The sequence below is a fragment of the Taurulus bubalis genome, assembly GCF_910589615.1.
Source record: "Taurulus bubalis genome assembly, chromosome: 17".
Lineage (NCBI taxonomy): Eukaryota > Metazoa > Chordata > Actinopteri > Perciformes > Cottidae > Taurulus > Taurulus bubalis.
In genome coordinates, this window is record NC_136605.1 from 18259391 (window position 1) to 18280845 (window position 21455).

Here is a 21455-nt window from a genome sequence, read left to right on the forward strand (position 1 = left end):
CGGATACAGGGTTGATGTATGCTAGACACCATGAGAAGAAAACACTACTTTCACTCACGTGTAGGCAAGAATAACAAAACAATATCCCAAATAAATACTTGAATTCAAGACTTTTACCTTTTTATTTGGATGATCACAACAAAAATACCGACACAGAAAGCGCTGCAGTTCAACAGACGGTAATCCTTTGTCTGTTTTAATATAGCCGTTATTTTTTTATTTTCAGTTACAGTACACGTAATCAGTAAACCTGCCATCGTTGAGCTTTCGTCAACAATAAGGAGGAACAGTTCTCTTCAGAATAATTGGCGGATTTCATTATTCATTTGACATTTTGAGCTCTCGTCAACTTTCGCGTCGAGAGCTCATTTTAACGGCAAAGCCGGCGGATCCATTTGGAGCAGGAATGAATATTTTAGCAATGTCATTAATGTAGGTCTGGTGTGGCTTAATGACAGGAAGGCGTCGTGACGGTTGCTGGTTAATGACTTGGTTAATGAAGTAATGCTGGCTGTCTGTTCAGGAATATATGTCATGTATGCGGTAAAGAAAATTGGCTTTTTTAAATATATATCTTTTAAAGAAATGGCACTTGCTATCAGAATGACCCAAATCCCATCATAATGTGAACCCATTCATATGAGTATAGTCTAATAAGTATAGTCTTCTATATAGCTCAATAAACTTGTATTTTAAACATATTGGTGACCCATATTTATGTTTCTCTAGCCGTTTTAAAAACAGCTGTTTCTGTATAGCACTCTCAATCCCATTTGAAGTCTTGACCCACAGTTTCAAAGAATTTGATATTAAACGGCCTATAAAACTCTTGCAGCTGCTCTATGACCTCCTCTTCGATCTGCACGTGAGTCCTGCCCTTGGATTTTCCGAGGCAGCGCGGCTGGCTGCTGCTCTCCGGCTTCTTCAGACAGGGGAAGCCTTTGGTTCGATTAAAGTAGAAGTGCTTGTCTGTGATTATTCGTTTCAGTCCTAAAAAGTCCTGAACGCGGCCCATTTCCCCCGCCGGGTCCGTGATCAGCCGCTCCCCGCTCACAAAGTGCATCTGCGACAGGCGGAAGTACTGCAGCCAGTTCTCCAGGTGCAGGATGTACATCCCAATCCGAATGGCGTTCCAGGACGAGTCCACGAGACCCAGACTTCTGTTCTTAAAGGCCAGCTCTTCAAACGTGGGGATGTCGGGCTTCTTGGAAAGCGTCTGCGTGTAGTCGGAGATGGCCCTCGTGACCGGGTTACGCACCACAACGATCAGCTTGGTCACGTGGGACATGCTGGAGATGCGTCTGGGGGCCTCTCTGGTCACAAAGTAGCTGGGCGTCTTCTCCAATGTGATCTGGCTGTCGAGCGTTCGAGGCATTAGTCCCCTTGGGAGAGGAAGGAAAGAAGAGAACACAGTCAGCAAGAGTCCGGGAGCATTTCCACATGTCTTTTCTGTCACATGTGTGTATGAACATGTAAAAGTAATTATTTGACATACAATCAGTTCATCTTTGAGTCTTGAGTTTTCGCTACATTTGAGGAAATTCCTGTTCCTACGTTGATGAGATTTCAAATATGAAAAGTGCTCATGACGTTGATTGACTAAATAAGAATAAAGAAGCAGAAAAATTAAATGGCTTGGTCCTGTTTACTTATGTTACCAAACACATGGAAGACCAAAAACACTCGGAAGAATCAGTGAATAAAAAATAAAAAAAGCTTTGTTTGTGTACTGAAGTCATTTCAGGACTTTTTTAAGTTGCACTGTTCCCAAAGTTCCTAAATGTATTGTCTAACTCGAGCCGAAGCAAATGGAAGTCCATTTCCGTCAGTAAAAGTCATAATTATGAGATACAAAGTTATAATTATGAAATAAGAAGTTGAAATTATGAGATAGAAAGTCGAAATTATGAGATATTAAGTGTGCATGCGCTTCAGTGCCGCTGTCTTTCTTTTTCTATTTCATAATCTTTTTATTTTACTGCGGGAATGGGCTTCCGTAGATGCATGATGCACCGAAAAAGCAAAAAGCACCAAGAGAAGCCCACTATGGACGCGGAGGTTTCATCCGCGTACTTATTAAGAGTTGGTGTACAATGTGTAATCTCGGTATAACAGACACTAGAAAATATAGTTTTATGTTTTAAATACTTTAGATGGCAAACTGTATGTATGCAGTATTATATCACACATCCACAGAGTCTCACATAACTGTAGTCAAAACCCAAATAAACACAATGTGAATATATATTTGTTAGACAAGGTGACAGGACAGCTTGTGCAATCAGAACATGCATCATAATTATCATCATCCCGTTGCCAAGATAATGGCTTTGCAAACTACAGGCAAATGTTTCTATTTGTCACATTTGTCATGTGGGTTTTCCTTCCCGGCGTAATCTGTCATTCTGCTTTGGCACGTTGGTTCAATAAAACTTGATAAATGAGCATCTGATGTTGGCCGTTGAGACAATGAAAGCCTCTGCCACAACTCATCCACACTTTGTCACCTGCTTCCTGTTAAGGAATGAAAAAGGACGGCGCTGTGGCGTCAGCTGTGCTGAGGTTTATTTTAACTGTTATGATTACAGAGGATATAGTTTCTGAACGTCTCAATTGCACAGCATGTGAATCAGTTTGTGGATTACAGGTACATTTCTGATGATCAAATACCACACTTTCTTTATTATTACTGGGGGAGGGCTTCGATTAAAAGCTAACCTTTCTCTCTCGCGCTGGAGGTAGCCATAGGTTACTTCTAAAGTCTTGGAAATATTGATCCATTTAGTTTTATTTATGAATCCTGAGTTGTTGGCTCGGGTGCCTCAGGGCCACAAGGCAACTATTAATCTTTTATGAGAACAGCACCTTTTCAAGCAAACAGCTTTGCTACACACACGCACACACAGACACACACACAAACACACAAATTTGCAGCCAGTTTCCCTGAGCTGCAGAATCTATGACTGCGAGAGGAAAACAGTCTTCGTTATCTGGCTTGTCAATTCCAAACCTTTTTACCATGCTCCGAGATGAAGATTGTGTAGATGAGAGGACCCACGACGTGCTGGTTCAAGACTGCATCTTGTCACACCGCTAAGCTGTGCTGACAATGTGAACACGTATATAGTGAAAGGTTGCAGATGCTTCTGCTTATAATAAGTCTGTACACAGCTGCCGGCTGTTGGCTATACAACCCTGTATGGCAGTGTTCTGTCTATATACACATAGCTTGAGGATGTGGGAATAAGGTGTTCATAAAAAGTTAATGATGTTACATCAGGAGGATTTTACACTGCAATGTTCCACTCGTACTGAATTTTTGCAGAATATAAAACTCAAAGTGAGTCTGGCCATCAGAGGAACCTGCAACATCTGATATCTTATCTTGAGTTATTGATTTTTACAGCGGTGAGTCTCAGCATTGTTTAAATTACATGTTACACAGAAGCTAAACAGCACCGAGGGCACTGATGGAGACAATATGGAAATAAGGTGCAAACAATTAAAAAGACTGATGCATCGCAAGTTGGGAGCCAGCGGTACCATTGGGATCAATTATCATTAAAGTGTAGAGAAGGGTTATTATTAATATATCATGAAGCTGTTATTTTCCATACGAAAGACAACCAAAGGCTATGACTTTAATGTAAAAGCAACTCTTTTTTTTAATATTAGATATTATTCACATGACATTTGGCTCTGGAGAAGACAACTATGTATATTATTCACGCTCACATTCACACCTACGGGCAATTTAGAAGCTTCCAATTAACCTGAGCTGCATGTCTTTGGAGGTTGGGAGGAAGCCGGAGAACCCGGAGGGAACCCACGCTGCCACAGGGAGAACGTGTAAACTCCACACAGAAGGTGGACCCCGGGGTCGGGGATCGAACCCTCTTTCTGCGAGGCGCTCGCCACTACACCACCGTGCAGCCCTACTCTATAAGACCAGTGTTTGGGGTAACGAGTTACAAAGTAACGGATTACAGTAACGATATTACTACTATAGGTAACGAAGTAAAGTAACGCATTACACTCAAAATATTGGTAACTACACTACTTTACTAGACCTCAGTAACGCGCTTTCCTGCGTTACCCAAGACATTTTTACCAGTCCGAAAAGTTCTCTTTTAGTGGCGCGCGAGTCACACGACACTTCCTGCATGAACAGTAGCAACAAGCTGCTAGCTAGCGCTGCTGCTGCTACTGCCCGCGACCCCTCTGCCCAAGTCGGGTGTCGAGCCTGGTCCCGCTATCTTCGGTGGTTTTCGGGGAGCTAGCGGAAGTTAACGGAGAGCTAGCGGAAGTTAGCGGGGAAGTGACGGAGCGCTAGCAGGAGCCCCAGCCGGCTATAGCGGGGAGCTAACGGGGACTCTGACCGAAGGTAGTAGCGGCTCGTAACCCAACGTTTACGGTAGATTGTTTATGCAGGAAGTGTCGTGTGACTCGCACGATTATTATTATTGGAAATTATGTTCATTAATATTAATACATTTATTATTGAAAATGTATCTTTGCAGTTAATTTGGAAATTTGCTTAAAAAAATGAAAGTAAAGTATCTAGTAGTGAAGTTACTATTCAAATGCAGTAACTAGTAAAGTAATCTAGTTACAATTTTCAGAAGTAACTAGTAACGTGTAACTAGTTGCTTTTTCTGAGTAACTACCCCAACACTGTAAGACCCACAGTGTATAAGACCCACAGTGTAATATGCAGATCATTGTCAATGATGGATTAATACTTCCTCCCAGAATGCATCTTCTTCCGGGAGCAGTTCTCTTGAAAGAACTCGAAGCCGGGGACACGTTTGTACCATCTCACTGATGAATTCATTGCATCTTCAGTGTCTGTTCTCAAACGGTTCGATGGAAACTGAAATATTTCCAGTGCTGCGCTTCATTTGACTCAAATCTCTCCCTGTGGCTCATTAAACTGAAACCTATAGCCTCCGAGTCCTCAGAGCTCGCTGGTTTAACTGCGGCCGAGGCGAACAAGGTGCGATCCAATGATCAAAGGATGTTGGTCTTTATTTTTATTGAAATCTAGGGCTATTCAGAAGCGATGCTTTTCATGTCAGCGGGAGCAACCTGGATAATAACTTCCAAGTCGCCCGTCTTGGAGTGATGTTAATGAGGACCACTGTGCACCTGTGATATCTACAAACATTTATTTGAACTGGAATTTTGTAGTTGGGGCTCATATTCAATTATGTTTACCATCCTCCGCACATCCACACTGCGCTGATTTCCGAGCTGCAGTATTAACCTTTTAATTGAAGTGAATCAGAATGCAAGTGACGTGCAGACTTTTTAAATTTGTGTTATTATTATGTTTGATAAATCATTTCTCTTTTGCTCACTCAAACACACCTGGCAGCAGCAGCAGCAGCCTCATTTATGTGTCTGCTCGTTATTCGGGCCAGAAGGAGAACATGTGATTCCTGAGGCAGGTGTCTGAACCAAACCGGCAGGATTTTTTTTTTCTCCCCCCATGCCCCCAAGAAATCTGAAAGCAAAAGATAAAATTGAGGATCTTTATGGCAGTGGGTGATTTGACTGAAAGCTGTTCCGTCCTTGCTAGGTAATGATTATTTGCACTTAGAAAATCGACATGATTGTAATACCAATGGGATCGCTTCGAGGGTAATCACCGAAGTCTCTGACACGTTAGCATCTTTATCAGTATGCATGTATCAGAGAAAAGCAAACTTTAAAACGTACTTTAATAAGAACACATTGCTCTGTGGGACACACACACACACACACACACACACACACATCTTAATTAACTGGCATTTGACTGAAGTGCTCTGATTGATTACCACCTTTTCACTCAGAGTCAACGCTACATTCTTTGGAGCTAATTTACAGTCTTCTTCCCGGTCCTCGGTGAAACTTTAAGTCAGGATGCATTACAGGCCTGGCTGTGACATTTTAATCACTCTGGGAAAATGAACTGAGGTGTGGAAGATCAGCTCAATACTGTAAATGAGACGCGTTCCTGGTCGAACGGGAGGACTTGGTTGAAGGCTGATTTGTTTTGGATGCTTCAGCATTCCATTTTAAGCTCTAATTGAACAATTCTTGCTGTTAAAGTCTGTAAACAGTGTCCTTCTGTGACATTGACTTTTTATGTATTGCAGTTTTTACAATTGAAAGCAGGGCTCATTTTATCAATACACTACACACAATTCACACAACCACACAACCACACACTTAAGGAGCAGACCACCTTCGATCCAATGCAAAATTAAACACCTTATTCAAAACTATACAATCATTTATGAAAAAAATAATTTGTCACTGTATGGCACGGCCACGGTTCATACCACGTGATTCTGTTTGAAACAGTTACACACTGCTGTACTCAATCTGAAACACTTTTAACATTTCAACTTTTCTAATGATGCAGTCTGGATTTGATTTGTCAGCGATATTGTAAAAGTAAAGTTCATGAATATATACACCAAACAACACAAAACCAGCACGGCACACTGATGAAAATATGTATTTCTCTGCCTATTTTAATGCATTTCCAAAGGTTGCTTTTTGCTCTGAAAATCAGAGCAGGACATATGCTGAATAGAATATAGTAAACATCATTTAGATAACATGCCAATCGCTTCCATGTTGGCTTCTATTGTTGTTGTAATCATTGTAGTGATGAAAAATACTGTATTTTATGGTATTTTAATGTAAATATTCCAGCAATTAACAGAAGTAATAGACAGGGTCTTGGCAAGTTAATATCAATACAGCAGAATTATCAATTACTCATCAAGTAAAAGTTACAGCTTCAATAGACGAGGAGGAAGATGAGGAGAAAGGAACCCAATGAGATGAACATCTCCAGTCAAGAGCTTAGTAATGATCAGTGAAGTTTGCTATTCCAAGGTCTCTCATTTGTAGATGGCCACAAGAGTGGAAATAGTAAAGTGTTTCAGGGTCATTAGATGAAAGGTTTTCTGTGAAAAGGACACTGTCAGTAACTGAGCCAGTCTCTACCTCCACTAGAAAAGGTTTTCAAACATAAATAATCCATCAATGGAAACCTTTTGTCGGCCAGTGGAAAGACAACGAATAAAAAAGGTCTAATTGTATTGCATTGTGTCTTAATTTTAATATCTATACTATGACTTTACACAATTTCTTACGGTAAATAAAGTAACAGTTTTTTGTATTTTAACCAAGAAAATCCTAATTTTTCACTATTCTAATAAGGTAGATGGGGTCAACAGTGGAAAGCAGGCAGTCATTGCCGCTCATTAATGAGCTGGAGTGTGGAAAGCTAGTTTCTATATTGCAGCAACCCTGAAGGAGCCTGCTGGCTGTCCCGCTGAACAATTTATCTCTGTTGGAGCGTTGGAGGCCGGAGGTTCTGGAATTCAACCAGACTTCACTTTGGACGCTGCTATATCATTATGGAGGAATAGGCCACAAACATGGATGTCTTTATTTCTAAGGACTCTCCATTAAACCCAGACCCCACGTTCTCCTGCAGCCTGCCGTTCCACTGGGAGAACGCGCGACTCGGACTACTGCATGTATACCTACACTCATTCATCAGCAATTGATTTATAGCTGTGATTTAATCCCCGTAGATTGCTTTGAATTTTGCCAGTTAACATCTTTAAATTGCCCAGTTGTTCAATTTTACTGAGGCTTAGACGTCTCATAGGGCCCTAAAGTGTTGGTCATTCATATGTGTTGTTCAACATAACACACATCTGTATATTTTGGAAGTGCTGAACCAGTCGGGACAAGTACTTTGAGTCCCACAGGGTCTGAAGTCACAGTTCACAAAGGTCTGGAGAAAACCTCATGATAAGAATCCACCCGTATGGGCTGCACCTGTGGTTAGTTTGTGGAGTATAAACAAGTTCTCTTTAAGTACTTTAGCTGACTTTGTCCTTCAGTTAGACGGTGATCTGGCTATATAACATCAGCAGTGGTCTTCAGTGGCAGCGCCAACAGGACTGCATGATAGTTCTACCCAACCTCCAGTATATCACCACAGTTGACCTGCTCAGATGGGATTGAGCTTGGAAGAAGATATTATTGCTTAATTAAAGGTTCAGCCTTTGGGGAGCATGAACACACTCAGTAACTTTCTTCCAGAAACTAAAATGACCACCTTGCATCGCCAAACAGTAGAGCTGCAGTTTACATCCACCCACTTAAATATCAATTTCAAAATGCCCTAATTAGAATATAACTTATTGCACAGTTCACAGTTATCTTTGACCACAACAATCTAATCAGTTCATTGAGTCAAAGTGGACGTTTCTGCCTAATTTGAAGAAATTCTCTCAAAGCGATACTGAGATATTGAGTTCCCGAGAATGGGACGAGCCTATAGAGATCACAGTGACCTTGACCTTTGGCCATCAAAATTCATAAGTTCGTCCTTGAGTTTTTTTTTTTTTAAGGGTGCACTAATATTCATGCACGGTGACTGAATTAAAATGGTGGACTGCTCAGCTCCAGACGAGTGCGTCTTGTTGAACAACTTAAAGTTCCAAAGAGCAACGCCGGCTCATCAGGGATTCCGACCATCGGAAACAAGTAAAGGTCAGCTTTGAATCATCTCCTTGTGAACGATCAATGAACTCAGAATGTATTACTGTCAATTCACTGGGGTTTGAACTTAAAACAGAATGTTGCATATCGTCAGTTCAAGTCAAGCTTTCAGTAAATGTTTGCAGCACAATTAGAAAATTGGCATGGAACAAGCAAGTACCTTATGAACAGCAAACAAAAAATATATCTCCAACACCTTTGCATTATCTATCAAAACTAAGTTAGGGCTGGGCCATATGGAAAATCATGATCTAGCTAATTTAACACAAACTGTTTCGCCATGGATTATTCCATATAAATGATCTACTGTGTTTGATGTGCAACAGAGATATTGCTCCTATATAATAATATCAATAGTTGGGACGCTCTTTCAACTGTGCGATAGAAATGATACAGGAAAATACATAATCTATCGATATTTTTATTTCGTTTGCCAATAAATATATACAAATATCTGATTAGAAGCCAGTGCTGAATGCACATCATCTTCTCTATTGCCTGTAATTAATCAAACTATTACTAAAATAATAACAACTGAATGAGTTGGAGGATTTCATGCAAACACGGATCTGACTGTGATTTTACTTTCAGCCATTAGTCACAATGTGAAGTGATTCTGCAGGGCCACAGATGTAGAGAATGGCCGCTGCCTCCCACCGGAGAATAAATGCTTGTCATTACGAGGACGAATAATGAGCATGGTCCATTGAACAGTATGCAGCCCCACAGACCGACCGGAGAGGGTCCAAATCAAAGTATCCATTACATGTGCAGCGTTTGTTTGGTCCCCCGAGTAATTTAACAACAAAACAGTTAGACAGTAAATTATAGGAAAAAAAAGTCTCCTCGGCTCTTGTCGCCGGTGTGTTATCACAGTAAGCAGCATCCAGAGTAATGATGGCCAGGGCCCTTTGCTATATATACAAAGCTTTGGTTTAAAAACAGAAATGTGAAAATGTATTGAAGAAAAAGATTCAAACTTTTATCAGAGGTCTGCAGTCAAAGTCAAATATTATCCAACACATTGTCTCCACAATGAATTAGAGCAACACAAAAAACATGCGACAGTATATCAATGGGAACAGAAGGGAACATTAAATTAATGCTAAAGATGCAAATGCCGTGCCAAGTTGGACTATTTTGTTTTAGTTAGTAAAAAATGATAGTAGAAACAAGTGTCTGAGTTGTGCACTGTCCTGAGCGCCTGTCGTTGCAGCTTCAGGGTAATTGCTTTTTGGACACATCTTTATGTCTTCAATTGGAGCTTTTTTCTTCTTCTTTTTTCTCACATGATTTAATAATATATTTTTTTAAGTTTGCAATCTTTCTGCCCATACTTTTAGAAATGGACTTGGTGAAATTGTGTTTTTTACACAACCCTTTTGTCCTGAAATGTCCTGAGAAAGGTAATACCAAACACAGACTTGCTTCCCTGCCATCCGAACCCATTAGCCGTTCATATGACTCGGGTAGACTGCGCAGAGAAAATGTTCATACGCTGGGTGATTCTCATAATGTTTGTGCCACTGCACTTCCTAAAAATGGCACCTTCCTCTTTTTCTGATCTAGCATAGATTCAGTCTCCGCTAAAGAGAGCTGCTCCATTATTAAAGTATCACTCACTTAGATTACAGCTGTGATGACATCTGATCATTAATCACCAGCAACAGAGGCCCGGTGCCTGGAAAGTCTATTAAGAGTTAACAAAGAGCAGTCCAGACAGATATTCGGCAATCCTGCGGCCAATTCAGCGAGGTGAGGAACAGAGGTGAATAACAATTCAGCGCTCTGAGAATTGAGCATCTTTCTAATTTAATAGAAGACAAATTGGTATAAAATAGCAGACTGACTGAGCCAGCTCTCTGGTGTTAGAGAATTCCTGTCCCAAAACATATTCAGGGCGGGACAATAGAGTCCGGCAATGATGTATTTGACCTTGAACCAAAAACCTATTTAATTGCGGTCATTGCAACACTGGGCTCTTGTTTTCCTTGAAGTAACAATTATTCATGGTTTGGTCTGCAGAGGGAAATGACTGACACTTGGTCTCCTTGAACAATAACACGCCAAATTGAGCTGAGCTCCGAGCTGTCACATTAACATGTGGCATGGGGAAGTATCCACAGGCACCAAAATGAAGACAGGAAAGCTCCGAAATCCTAAACGGCACATTCTCAGATGAGGATTACTGCTTACTTTGTGTATTTTTGGATGCATTTACAGCTGTTATGCTGCTGATTTTAGTTGATAAAATCAAGTCTGTAAGGGCTGTAATATCTGTTTGGCAGCTAAAACCTTTTTTTCTTGTCTCATAATTGATGTAAATTGCCCTTCATAATACATTATGAATGTCTAAATTAAAAAAAGGCTGTCTGCCTCTTCACTATCACCTTTAACAGCAGCATCTTTTCTGAATTTGCATCAACATTGGAGCTTTTCAAAAATCTTTCTGAGTTTACACGATAGCTTCTCACAATGTGAGTCAAGGATATGTATAAATGAAGGGAGGACAGTCCACCCACCTTTAGTAGCTTTACTCTTCAGTTAGATGGTGGGAAAGTAGAGAAGGAGAGACACAGGAGGCAGAGCTCAGATGGTATTTGATCACCAGTCAGGAGGGAGTGACGCACTGGGTTCGCCAAGGGGGTAGAGCTAACAAGCTGACGCTCTCTGAGGATGAGCTGAGATGAGCTAAGGATCGCTGACTGCTAGATATTTCCAGATTGCAATGTCTACAAAATGGTAGTTAGTTTGATAGTATCATTTGTTTCAGGGACTACTCAAGCACAAATGGATCTATATTTTCACTTTCAAGACACATTAAGTGGCATATCAGACAGCTGTCATTTGTTCCTTGACTTACAGCAATTATTTTGACCATACTCTATACAGACATTACTTCATCAACAGCTGTATTTCTTAGAACATGAATAAAGGTCTTGCTAGATATTTTCGTGAGTCAAAGTATATTAGCAACATTTTTCCAGTCCAGAAAGTGTATTGTTTTTGTAAGTTACAGGAAGATGTATTTGACGTGTTTGTGGTGGATAATAGATGCAAAAAGCACAGGGCTTTGACTCCAACCTGACCCGCCAGATGGTTTGTTACCCAGAACCATCTGAGAAGTTGTCATTGGAAGCAGCGGGTGATTAGCTGAAACATCTGTCAATCAAACTCTTGCCAGATCCAGTCGAGGGAATAGCGAAAACATCTTTTCCCATTGGGAAAAGCCTTCCTTGCTCTTCTTTCAATTAATAAATACTCTCTAGTATGATATAACTGATGCTACTGCAGCATCTATGCTAACCTCTCTGGAGAAGCCATTGTTGTTTTGAACCAACAGTCGCTCTCTGTAACCTAAACCACGCCAGTAGCTGCCAGTAGCTGCCAGTAGCTGCCAGTAGCTTCCAGTAGCTGCCAGTAGCTGCTAGTAACTGCCAGTAGCTGCTAGTAACTGCCAGTAGCTGCCAGTAGCTGCTGTAGCTGCCAGTAGCTGCTAGTAGCTACCAGTAGCTTCCAGTAGCTGCTAGTAGCTGCTAGTAACTGCCAGTAGCTGCTAGTAGCTGCCAGTAGCTGCTAGTAGCTACCAGTAGCTTCCAGTAGCTGCTAGTAGCTGCTAGTAACTGCCAGTAGCTGCTAGTAACTGCCAGTAGCTGCTAGTAGCTGCCAGTAGCTGCTAGTAGCTACCAGTAGCTTCCAGTAGCTGCCAGTAGCTGCTAGTAACTGCCAGTAGCTGCTAGTAGCTGCCAGTAGCTGCCAGTAGCTGCCAGTAGCTCCTCACAGGACGCTGATTGGTCCATGTCACAATGTAGTGTCTTTATAAAATAAACATCCAGAGTAGGTTTACTTAGTTTACAAACTATGTTATGCAACACAATATCATGGTGTAGTTTAGCTTAAGTACGATTGTTACATATATTTAGTTTGTTTGTTATGTAACTAGCAATAGTTGAGTATGTAAGTTACGTAAAATGGGAACCTCATTGTGGTGGTTGAGGAGAAGTAATCACTTAAGTTATTGCAGATGATTCATCCTCCGAGCACCATGAATGTCAATTTCATGCCAATTATATAATAGTTATCTGGAACAAAATGGTGGACTGAGACCAACAGATTGGTGGCTAATAAGCAAGTAGTGCAAGTGTGTATCAAAATACCACACATCACATCCAGATAAGCACTGTTGGTTTACAATGTGAAAGGTCCAAAATGTTTGCATGATCACTAAATTATTCTATTAAAGGAATACAAGCACAATGTCTCTGCAGTTCAGACATGGTCTCAGAAAGAGTTGTTTTTTAATTAATGTTAACCACTACATGTCTCTGAGCTGCACCGCAATGAAGACAGCTCATTAATAATGTAGAGTTATGCCTCACAATCCCTGGCTGTATAATGGGCAGTTTTCTGTGTTAAATGAGAACCATCTAACTTTCTGTCCTCATCAACCTTTCTGATGATACTGTTCCAGAGCTCCCTGCCTCCCCGAGCCAATTAATGTGGACATGGAGAATATTTGTTGCTGCAGCTATAGCCTCTCACACAATTTCAACCCTTCTCAGAGAATCTGCTGGAAGTGCTTCTGACTCAAGTGAAATCAATAGAGCCGAGATGCCCTTTTAAGTCTTGATGTTGTATAGCGACATATTTTTTTGTTTGGTCTTTCTGATTCTGTGGAGGATGGAAAAAGTGGCGAGAGAAAGTGCGAGGAAACTGGTGGCAGTGAAACGTATGTTTTATCCGCTCCTGTCTGGCAATGTGAATAAATGAGGCCACGTGTGTGTTCTGTTCAGGAGGCGCAGTGATGAACACTGCACCATTTTTCTTCAGAGCCTAAATGATCTGTCACACGCTTAATGTAACAGGACAGACTGGAATTGACCAGAGTTAATTTGGTGTCACATGTTGTATGTTTTCCGCTGTTCAACAGATATGAGCTAATAAGAATAACTTAAAATAAAAATAAAAAAACAAGTATTTTAATAGCGCTTTGTAAAAGACACTGTTGAGTTTTTTCTCTACACAGAGATTAGTATTGAAATTATCAATTAATTAGTTTGTAATCGTTATCTTGGAAGTACACTGAAAAGAAAAAGATAGGAAGTGGAAATTAGTTTGTCACACTTACTGATCTCAAGGTCAATGATAACCTCCCATGACAAAAAAGATTATTAGTCTACTTATCCTAAAATGAGTCAATGGCAACTTTATTAATAATCAATTAATCATTTCATTCATCATGTCGTCGACCTGTAAGGCTACAATGCTCATTACACACCAAAAAGATAAATCTCCTTCTAAATAGTTCTTGTTTTTTTCATTTTTTTCATATAAGCAGCTATAACATTTAGTTTTTAATCGAATTTGGCCAAAGAATATACAACAAAAAAGCTATAAATTTTATACAAGTGACAAAAACATAGAAAGGAGAACAATATCAGCACTGGACAGCGCCCATGCAGCTACAATTATTACCAACTCAATACATCCCACATGTGACAAGAACAAGCGCATTTATTCCATATGCATAATCAGACAACTGTGCATTAGTAATAATGTGAGAGATGAAAAGCCTTTGTCTTTAACTTGACCACTAACTTGTAAAAGGAACAGGCATCACAAATGTTGTGGTCTTGTCGGCCAACTTCCTGCTGTGCCTTGTAAATAATGTTCAAGATGAAATGTCTATCACAACGTTGGAAATTAAATAAATGATATCTACAGTGGAATTACCCGAGGCCGGTCAACTTTCATACCTGCACTCTTATAGCCTAACATGAACAAGCACCCCTAGTCTTTGTTTAATGATTAGAAATACACTACTGTGTATTGTTTTGACTATTCATAGAATACACTATTCTAATTGTTTATAATAACTTATCTATTCCCTTTACTTTTTTTGTATATTTCTCAGACTCTTTCTATGTAAAACATTGTTAATTCTGTTACTTTGCATTTGTATACGTTGTTTTTCCTTGCAGGACTTTTTTATTTTATGGATCATTTGGAGCCAACCTTCACGCTTCATGTTTTTACAATGATTAAAAAGTGCACTTGTTTTAGGTGTTTGTGATTTGTTTGCTAGGTTGCTTGGTTGAGTATCGACATGTTTCTTAATATTGTCAGTTGAATGCCTCCCAAAAGGTCTGTGGTCTGAAGATTTAAAAAACTGAAAACAGATTAAATGAATAATGAAGACAGATAGAAAGGACGACTTATAACTTGTGCACAAAGCAGAGCAACACATGTGGAACGTGCAAACACAATGCTACTTGCTTTAGAGAAGAATGTGACAGTTAATCAAAATGGAAAGATACTTTAAGTGACGCGCTACCAACAAGCCAAACATTGTGACAGATAATCACTGAGGGCCAGTCAACCACAATGAGCACCACTCAGTCACTTGTCAGGTTGAATAACAGCTGAATTAAACCAGCCTCTGTGTCCTCTGTGTCCAATGTATTGTTTAAGTATCTTGAGTATATGAACTGTCAGCTTCTGACAAGTGTGCAATATTCCAGCTTTGTAATTGTGGCATCAGATCAACGTGGGACCCTCAATTTATCTTTGCTTAGATTTAGAGTGACGGAGAAAAATGACAAAATCAAACTTCAGTAAAGCCCAAACCTCTAGGCAAAAACAGTCATGGTGCATCATTAAGCTGCATTTAGATGGAAGATTCATGCGAAGGAAGGTTGCATGGTGCAGCGAGTGGACTAATTTCTAATGTTTTCGTTAACTTCTGTTGCTGCAGATGCTTGTTCCCGAAGAAACGCCTTAAATTATGTACAACTGACTCCATTGCACTGTGTTTACATGCTGCCTTCTCTGTGCACAGCACACGTAAATCAATCAACACTCTCACCCTTGAAAAGAAACATCCTCTGGGCCGCATCAAGTCGTCACGTGTCAAGGTATCCGTCGAGTTTGTTAACAAGCTTTTCAGCTTGTTCCGTTAAGTGTGAACAAGAGCGACGCCTTTCGTTTGTGGATGTCTCTCAATCTATTTCATTTGTGAAGTACACACAACAATAAAGACGAAGTGTCTTTCAAGAAGCGCCGTAGGAGGTTTTACCTTCTCTTTCCCGTGAAATACAAACATATGGCATCTCAGTGTTAACCAATAATACAAGGGGGAATTAAGATTAAAATCAGGAATTGCAATTAAAAAGAGACGTTAATAAACATGCAAATGATTCAATGTTTTTTTGATCTTCAAACAAGGGGAGTGTTTTTGCGTCGTATATTAGAACGTCTTTGTGATCGTATAGCCTCTGGTTCATTAGTTTGAAGATTAAAAGGATGGTTTCTCTGATCAGCTTTCCAGATATCTATATTGTGCAGCCAGTCTCTGTGTGGAAGTGCATGAGTACACTGCATTCATACTGACATTACATCAGACACTCCATTGTTATATTTCCACTCTATAGCCTATGAAGTTGAGGTTAAATCAAATTTAAGAATAATCAATTTGTTTGTACTTTACTGACTAATTGTATCTCTTCAGCACTGTGGAACGTTTTCACATAACACTTTGATTTACTCCACTGAAACGAGGCCCTAGAATCAAACTGGTGGAATGATCTCAGTGGCAGCCCCCTGAAGTGTGTCTCTGTTGGTTAAACGGTTAATTTATTAAAGGACACACCTTGACACAATTTCTTCATGGCCTTTCGTCGAATATATAAAACTAGAATTACCGCCTTGTGGCTCCATTCCTCCGCCAACCAGTCATGTTGCAATTTATATCCGTGTCTGTTGAAAATGTCATCACTTCATCATTTTATCCTATTATACATTTATGGGAAATTGTCATAATCAGCATATGATTTCTTGAGCTATAGCCCAAAACGTGTTTCGTGAGGTCACAGTGGCCCTCCAAGTCTAATCAATTTGTCCTTGAGTCCAAGTGAACATTTGTGCCAAATATGGAGAACTTCACTCAAAGTGCACCAGAGGCATCACATCACATTCAGAAGGATGGAATGGATTGAGGTCCCGGTGACCTTTGACTGACAAAATATAAACAGTTCATCTTGAGTCTTGGTGGATTCAATTGAAAAAAATCCCTCTCATCTGGATGCATCCTGAACTCCAGCACCGCCCTGGTGCCTCCTTTGTCTACATCAGCTATTAACGCATTAGGCCGCTTCTTATTCCCATATTTGTTCTCAACTTCATGTCGGCCTAGTGGCTCATCTAAAGCAGACCTGAATGCAGCGAAGGGCAATTGTTTAATTTTCCAAGAAGTGACCAATAGAAGGAATTTGTCAGACCTTCTTTAAACACATTTTTTCTCAAGTGTGAAGTCTGGATCAACATGATGCTACCATTTTAAAACAAATCCCAGGGGAATTTGACAGCGATCTTTAGTCCCTTCCTCCTTGTTGTGTGTGTCAATTGAGAGAAAAATACAACGGGTTCCGTGTCCCCAAAAACACAGTTAACTCAACCTTTAACCACCAAAATCGAATCAGTTCATCAGATCATCTTGAGTTAAAGTTTGTGCCAATTTTGAAAAATACCCTCTTTCAAAAAAAATACCCTCTTTCACCTTCACCAGAATGGACCGAACGGACAATCCCAAACCATAATACCTCTCCGGCCACGGCTGTTGCTGGCGCGGACGCATACAAATACAGCTGGTATTTCTATGCGTGCATCAAACAGGGCCTAACATTTTGCCAAGTAAGTCTAAATAAAACTGAGGAGTGTGTGCAAGTCTAACAAGATCTGAGCGAACTATCAGCTGAGACATGATGGGCAGGTATACGTCTCTAAATGCTTGAGAACAGATGTCCTCACTAGTTCTATGTTCTTGGAAGCACTGCTCTGAGGTCTGTTGCTGCCACACTGGTGGGATTGTGTGTGTGTGTGTGTGTGTGAGCGGAGATCTGGCAGCTCCAACAATATGACATAATGCAACACCCCCCCATCAAGCCTTTTGGAGGACCTTTGCAGACTTGACGTTTTCAGCCACTGCGTAATCAGCTTGGCAATCATATTTAGTTTTTTTTTTTTTGTTGGGAGGAAACTTGAACTTTCTTCTTCAGATTTCAATTGAATACAGAACATGAAAACAAAAGAAGTCGTGTCTACAACAGGGCCGGCAGACACATTGTCGAAGAAGTGACAGAGTAAGAGAGACGGAGGTGGGTGGGGGGTCGATGCTCGGGGCTCACTGCACCTTGTGAGCGCCTTTACCTTCACCAGCCAGCAAAAAAAAAACATGTTGTGCCCTGGTGTAGTCTGTTTGATGTCTGCTGGTTACCTAGGCTGCCTGTGTCATCTGCACTGTTGGCTGTGATTTTGTGTGTGAACTCTGTCTCATGGAGCTGTCAGGACTATGGAGACCTGCTGACAGCAAACATCTGGGGATGTCACAAAGAGGCGCTGCAGATATGACACAATGTGCCCCCTAAATTGAACTATAGGCCACTGAGATATTGCGAAAAAAAAGAAGGATATGACTGGGAAGTGTGATATAATACACCTGCATTCATACTTGTCAGAACACGAGTTGAATTGACATTTGGACATGGCAGTGTTCATGATGACGTCGTACAGCAGAATCCAGAGGGGTGTAAACAGTACATATATGAAGAAATATATCAAGGAAAATGCTATTTCTCAGAAAAAGAAGAAGAAAAAAAAACATGTTATCATCAATGTTTATTTAAATGCTTTCTCACCTGTACCAGTCAAGCCCTCTGTCATAGTTCCTGTCGAAAAAGTGCGGCTCTGTTCCAAGAGCGCGCACATCTGGATGTATCCGGATGAACTCCAGCACCGCCCTGGTGCCTCCTTTCTTTACACCGACTATTAACGCGTTCGGCAGCTTCTTATTCCCATATTTTTGCGCAACACTCATGTTTCTCAACTTCATGTCAGCCCAGTGGCTCCCAGCCGAGGCAGGGGCTTTACTTTGTTCGCGGACATCACCTGACCCTCGCCGGGTGGCAGACTCATCCAGAGCAGACCGGACTTCCAGCGAGGCGCAATTGTCCAGTTTCCCAAGAAGTTTCTTCCCTCCTGCGTTCTTGCTCGGCGAGCATCTTTTCCCCTCGTAACCCTGGTTTGTCATGATTGTGCTGCGGCAAAAAATAATACTGTAGCATAAATAGGTGCAGGACAGTGACACAGTGAATATGAAGGCGAATCTGGATCTGTTCGTAGATAAGAGGAACCTATGTGCCATGTCTCCATGGGTTCAAAGCGCTGCATGATTTTCCATCGGAGACTTCTTCCTCTTTTGGTCCGCGGTCGGAGTCTAGCAAGAATGTAGGTTCGAAAGTCAGACAGACTGGCATGTGAGGATAGTGGCGGCTTGTCGGAGGTATCCACTGCGCGTAAATCGCACTATTCCCTTTCATAGGTTGCTGAACTGTGTGGAAAAACTTGGAGCTGAAGGCTGAAGGCTATAGAGCGAGAGGGGAAAAATGGGCTCTCATCCTTCAAACAAGTTGTTCTTAAGTAGTGTGAAGTTAATCATTTGGATCAATCACGGATGCCACGGTCTTAAAACGAATCCCAGAGGAACTTGACGCCCATCTTCCTCCTCCTCCTTCTCCTCCTCCTCCTCCTTGTTGTGTGTGTCGATTCAGAGAAAAGTCCAACACGTCCTGCGTCCTGAAAGCGCGAATGTTCTGTTCCCCTCGACGGGATTCAGATGCTCAGCCCGCCTTTCTTTTTCATAAAGAAGTTGTGAAGATATCTGCACTTAGGCTACCGGCTATAAATATTTAATAAACTCCCTGACGTCATGCACATCATCATAATTCTATATGCGTTTTATGTTTTAAAGGAACATCCTACATATAACATCATATTTGGCTACCTGAATGCCTGTATTTTATGTAAAGAATCATTTCAATATTCCCTGCATCACTTAAAGTTATCAGAGCTGCACATATGTGTGTTAACTGAGCCTTATGAACGAGTTTATAATGTTTAATGTATTATAGCATGCCTCATTTCAGGGTAATCCATCCACATAACCCTTGAAAGCAGCCACAGTTGTGTAATCAATTTTCTGCTATGTGCAACTTGTTTGCTTTTCACTTGTAAGAGGATGATTCATCAAGGCTGAGCATTCTCTACATGAGTATTTTCCTTTAAACACACCTGGGCAATAGCAGCCCCTGAAAGTCAAGAGAAAGCTGGATCCTCTGTGTTTCTGTGATGCAAGCTGCATGCAAACCGGAATGCAAAGTTTTTCAGGTCCTTCAATGTCATGGTTAAAGTTTGTTTCATTATGGAGGAGTGAATAGCTTATGCAGTGCGTGGATGAAGCTGCAATATTCATGCATTCAGGCTATGTGGCTTGCAGTAATGTGCCAACACACTTCGGAGGGTAAAAATGCATTCAATGGATGGCAGGTATTAAAGAAAATGCGAGGGGTGAGCACATTTCTCCCCTGCCAAATATATGATCTAAACATTGGCATCACTTTACAGTCCAACAAGGGCAATGGGATATCCTACTCATAACTGCAATATCAAACATTACTTATTCAACATGTTATTCCCTGAGTGGCAATGGTTTTCTTTTGAAAACAAGTTTATGTTTTTCAGTAAATTTCAACAGGGTTTACTATTGCAGTATACTATATATATATATATATATATATATACATAGACCATGTGATTTAATTACATTCCACTCGTCCTGTAGATCCACTCATTAATCTGAGTGGACATGTGGAGTCCCACAGGGTTCGATTCTTGGGTTGCTATTATTCAACCTGTACATGCTCCTTCTAGTTCAAGCCATATATGACAATGACAGAGTTTATCACAGCTACGCAGACGACACGCAGATTTACTTAGCTCTTTTCCCAAGTGCTATGCGCCCTTAGATTCACTCTATCAATGCTTAGAGCAGAAGAAAAGCTGGATGCAATTACTTCAATTAAATAAAGACAGAAATCAATGCTCTCCCTGTCCCCATGCAGGCTATACCTCATAAACTGGGCTGCTTGGCCCCTTAGGTCCTCTGTGCTCGGACATATTCTTCACAAAAAAGAGAATGCTCTGAATTGTTTGCAGCTGGTCAAGGCAACATCATTTAAAATGTGTTCTGCTGCCAGTGGTAAAAAAAAGAATTAAAAAAGAAGAAGAAGCTCAATGTCTTTTTGCACACAAGGGACAATGAAACCATTGTCTAGCGATGCTAAAGACCTGTTCTAGCTCCATGTGACCCATCTCACAGTGAAGGTACTTCTCTGGAAGCCCAATTTCAGTAAAGATTGCTGTTGCGTTTCAACAGATCCTGTAGTGCTTTCCATTCATGTAGTGGTTGCTTAACATGAGCTATTTTCCCCATATACATACATACATACATACATACATATAGCAGGGTCCTTCAACCGGTGCCTGCTGTAACTTCTGCTTTGTTATTTTTATGTCTGGCTGGTTATCTGCAACTATCTGCTAAGCATGTGGGTTGCAGGTAAAGGCACGGATCCATTCCACATTGGTGTTTCCACTGCACATAATATCGCAGCTCAAACTTTGTGCACTCATTCCTACTCACAGAATAGTGGGTATAGCAGTCAGCATCTGTATTAGTTTTTTCTTGGATGGCATTTCAGAGTTATGTTAAGTCAGCCAGCTCAGACACCCTGCAATGTCTGGTTGCGTTAGTTTAGCTGCACTCCGAACATAAGAAACAGACCTACGTCCTCAAAGTCTTTGCCAGCAATTTTACAGCACTTACAAGTTGAGTAAAGTTCTTCAGTCCAACATTTTACAATCTATTTACAAATAAAACAGGTTGATGTACTGGACTTAGCATGACTATTAGTTGAAGCAGTGTTAGTTTGCTAAACATAGTCGTACCGTTCTCACACACCAGTGTTTATTGTGTTTATTAA

The 21455-nt window shown here is 40.8% G+C and overlaps 1 protein-coding gene across 1 annotated transcript; it reads right to left on the reverse strand.

Moving 5' to 3' along the window:
* Positions 1–763: 763 nt before the first annotated feature.
* hs3st2 (heparan sulfate (glucosamine) 3-O-sulfotransferase 2) lies at positions 764–18778 on the reverse strand (the record flags this gene model as incomplete). The annotated part of the gene is made up of 2 exons (XM_079233087.1): positions 764–1382; positions 18273–18778. 2 exons carry the CDS (start codon positions 18776–18778, stop codon positions 764–766), a joined length of 1125 nt encoding a protein of 374 aa, XP_079089213.1.
* Between the last annotated feature and the right edge of the window lie 2677 nt (positions 18779–21455).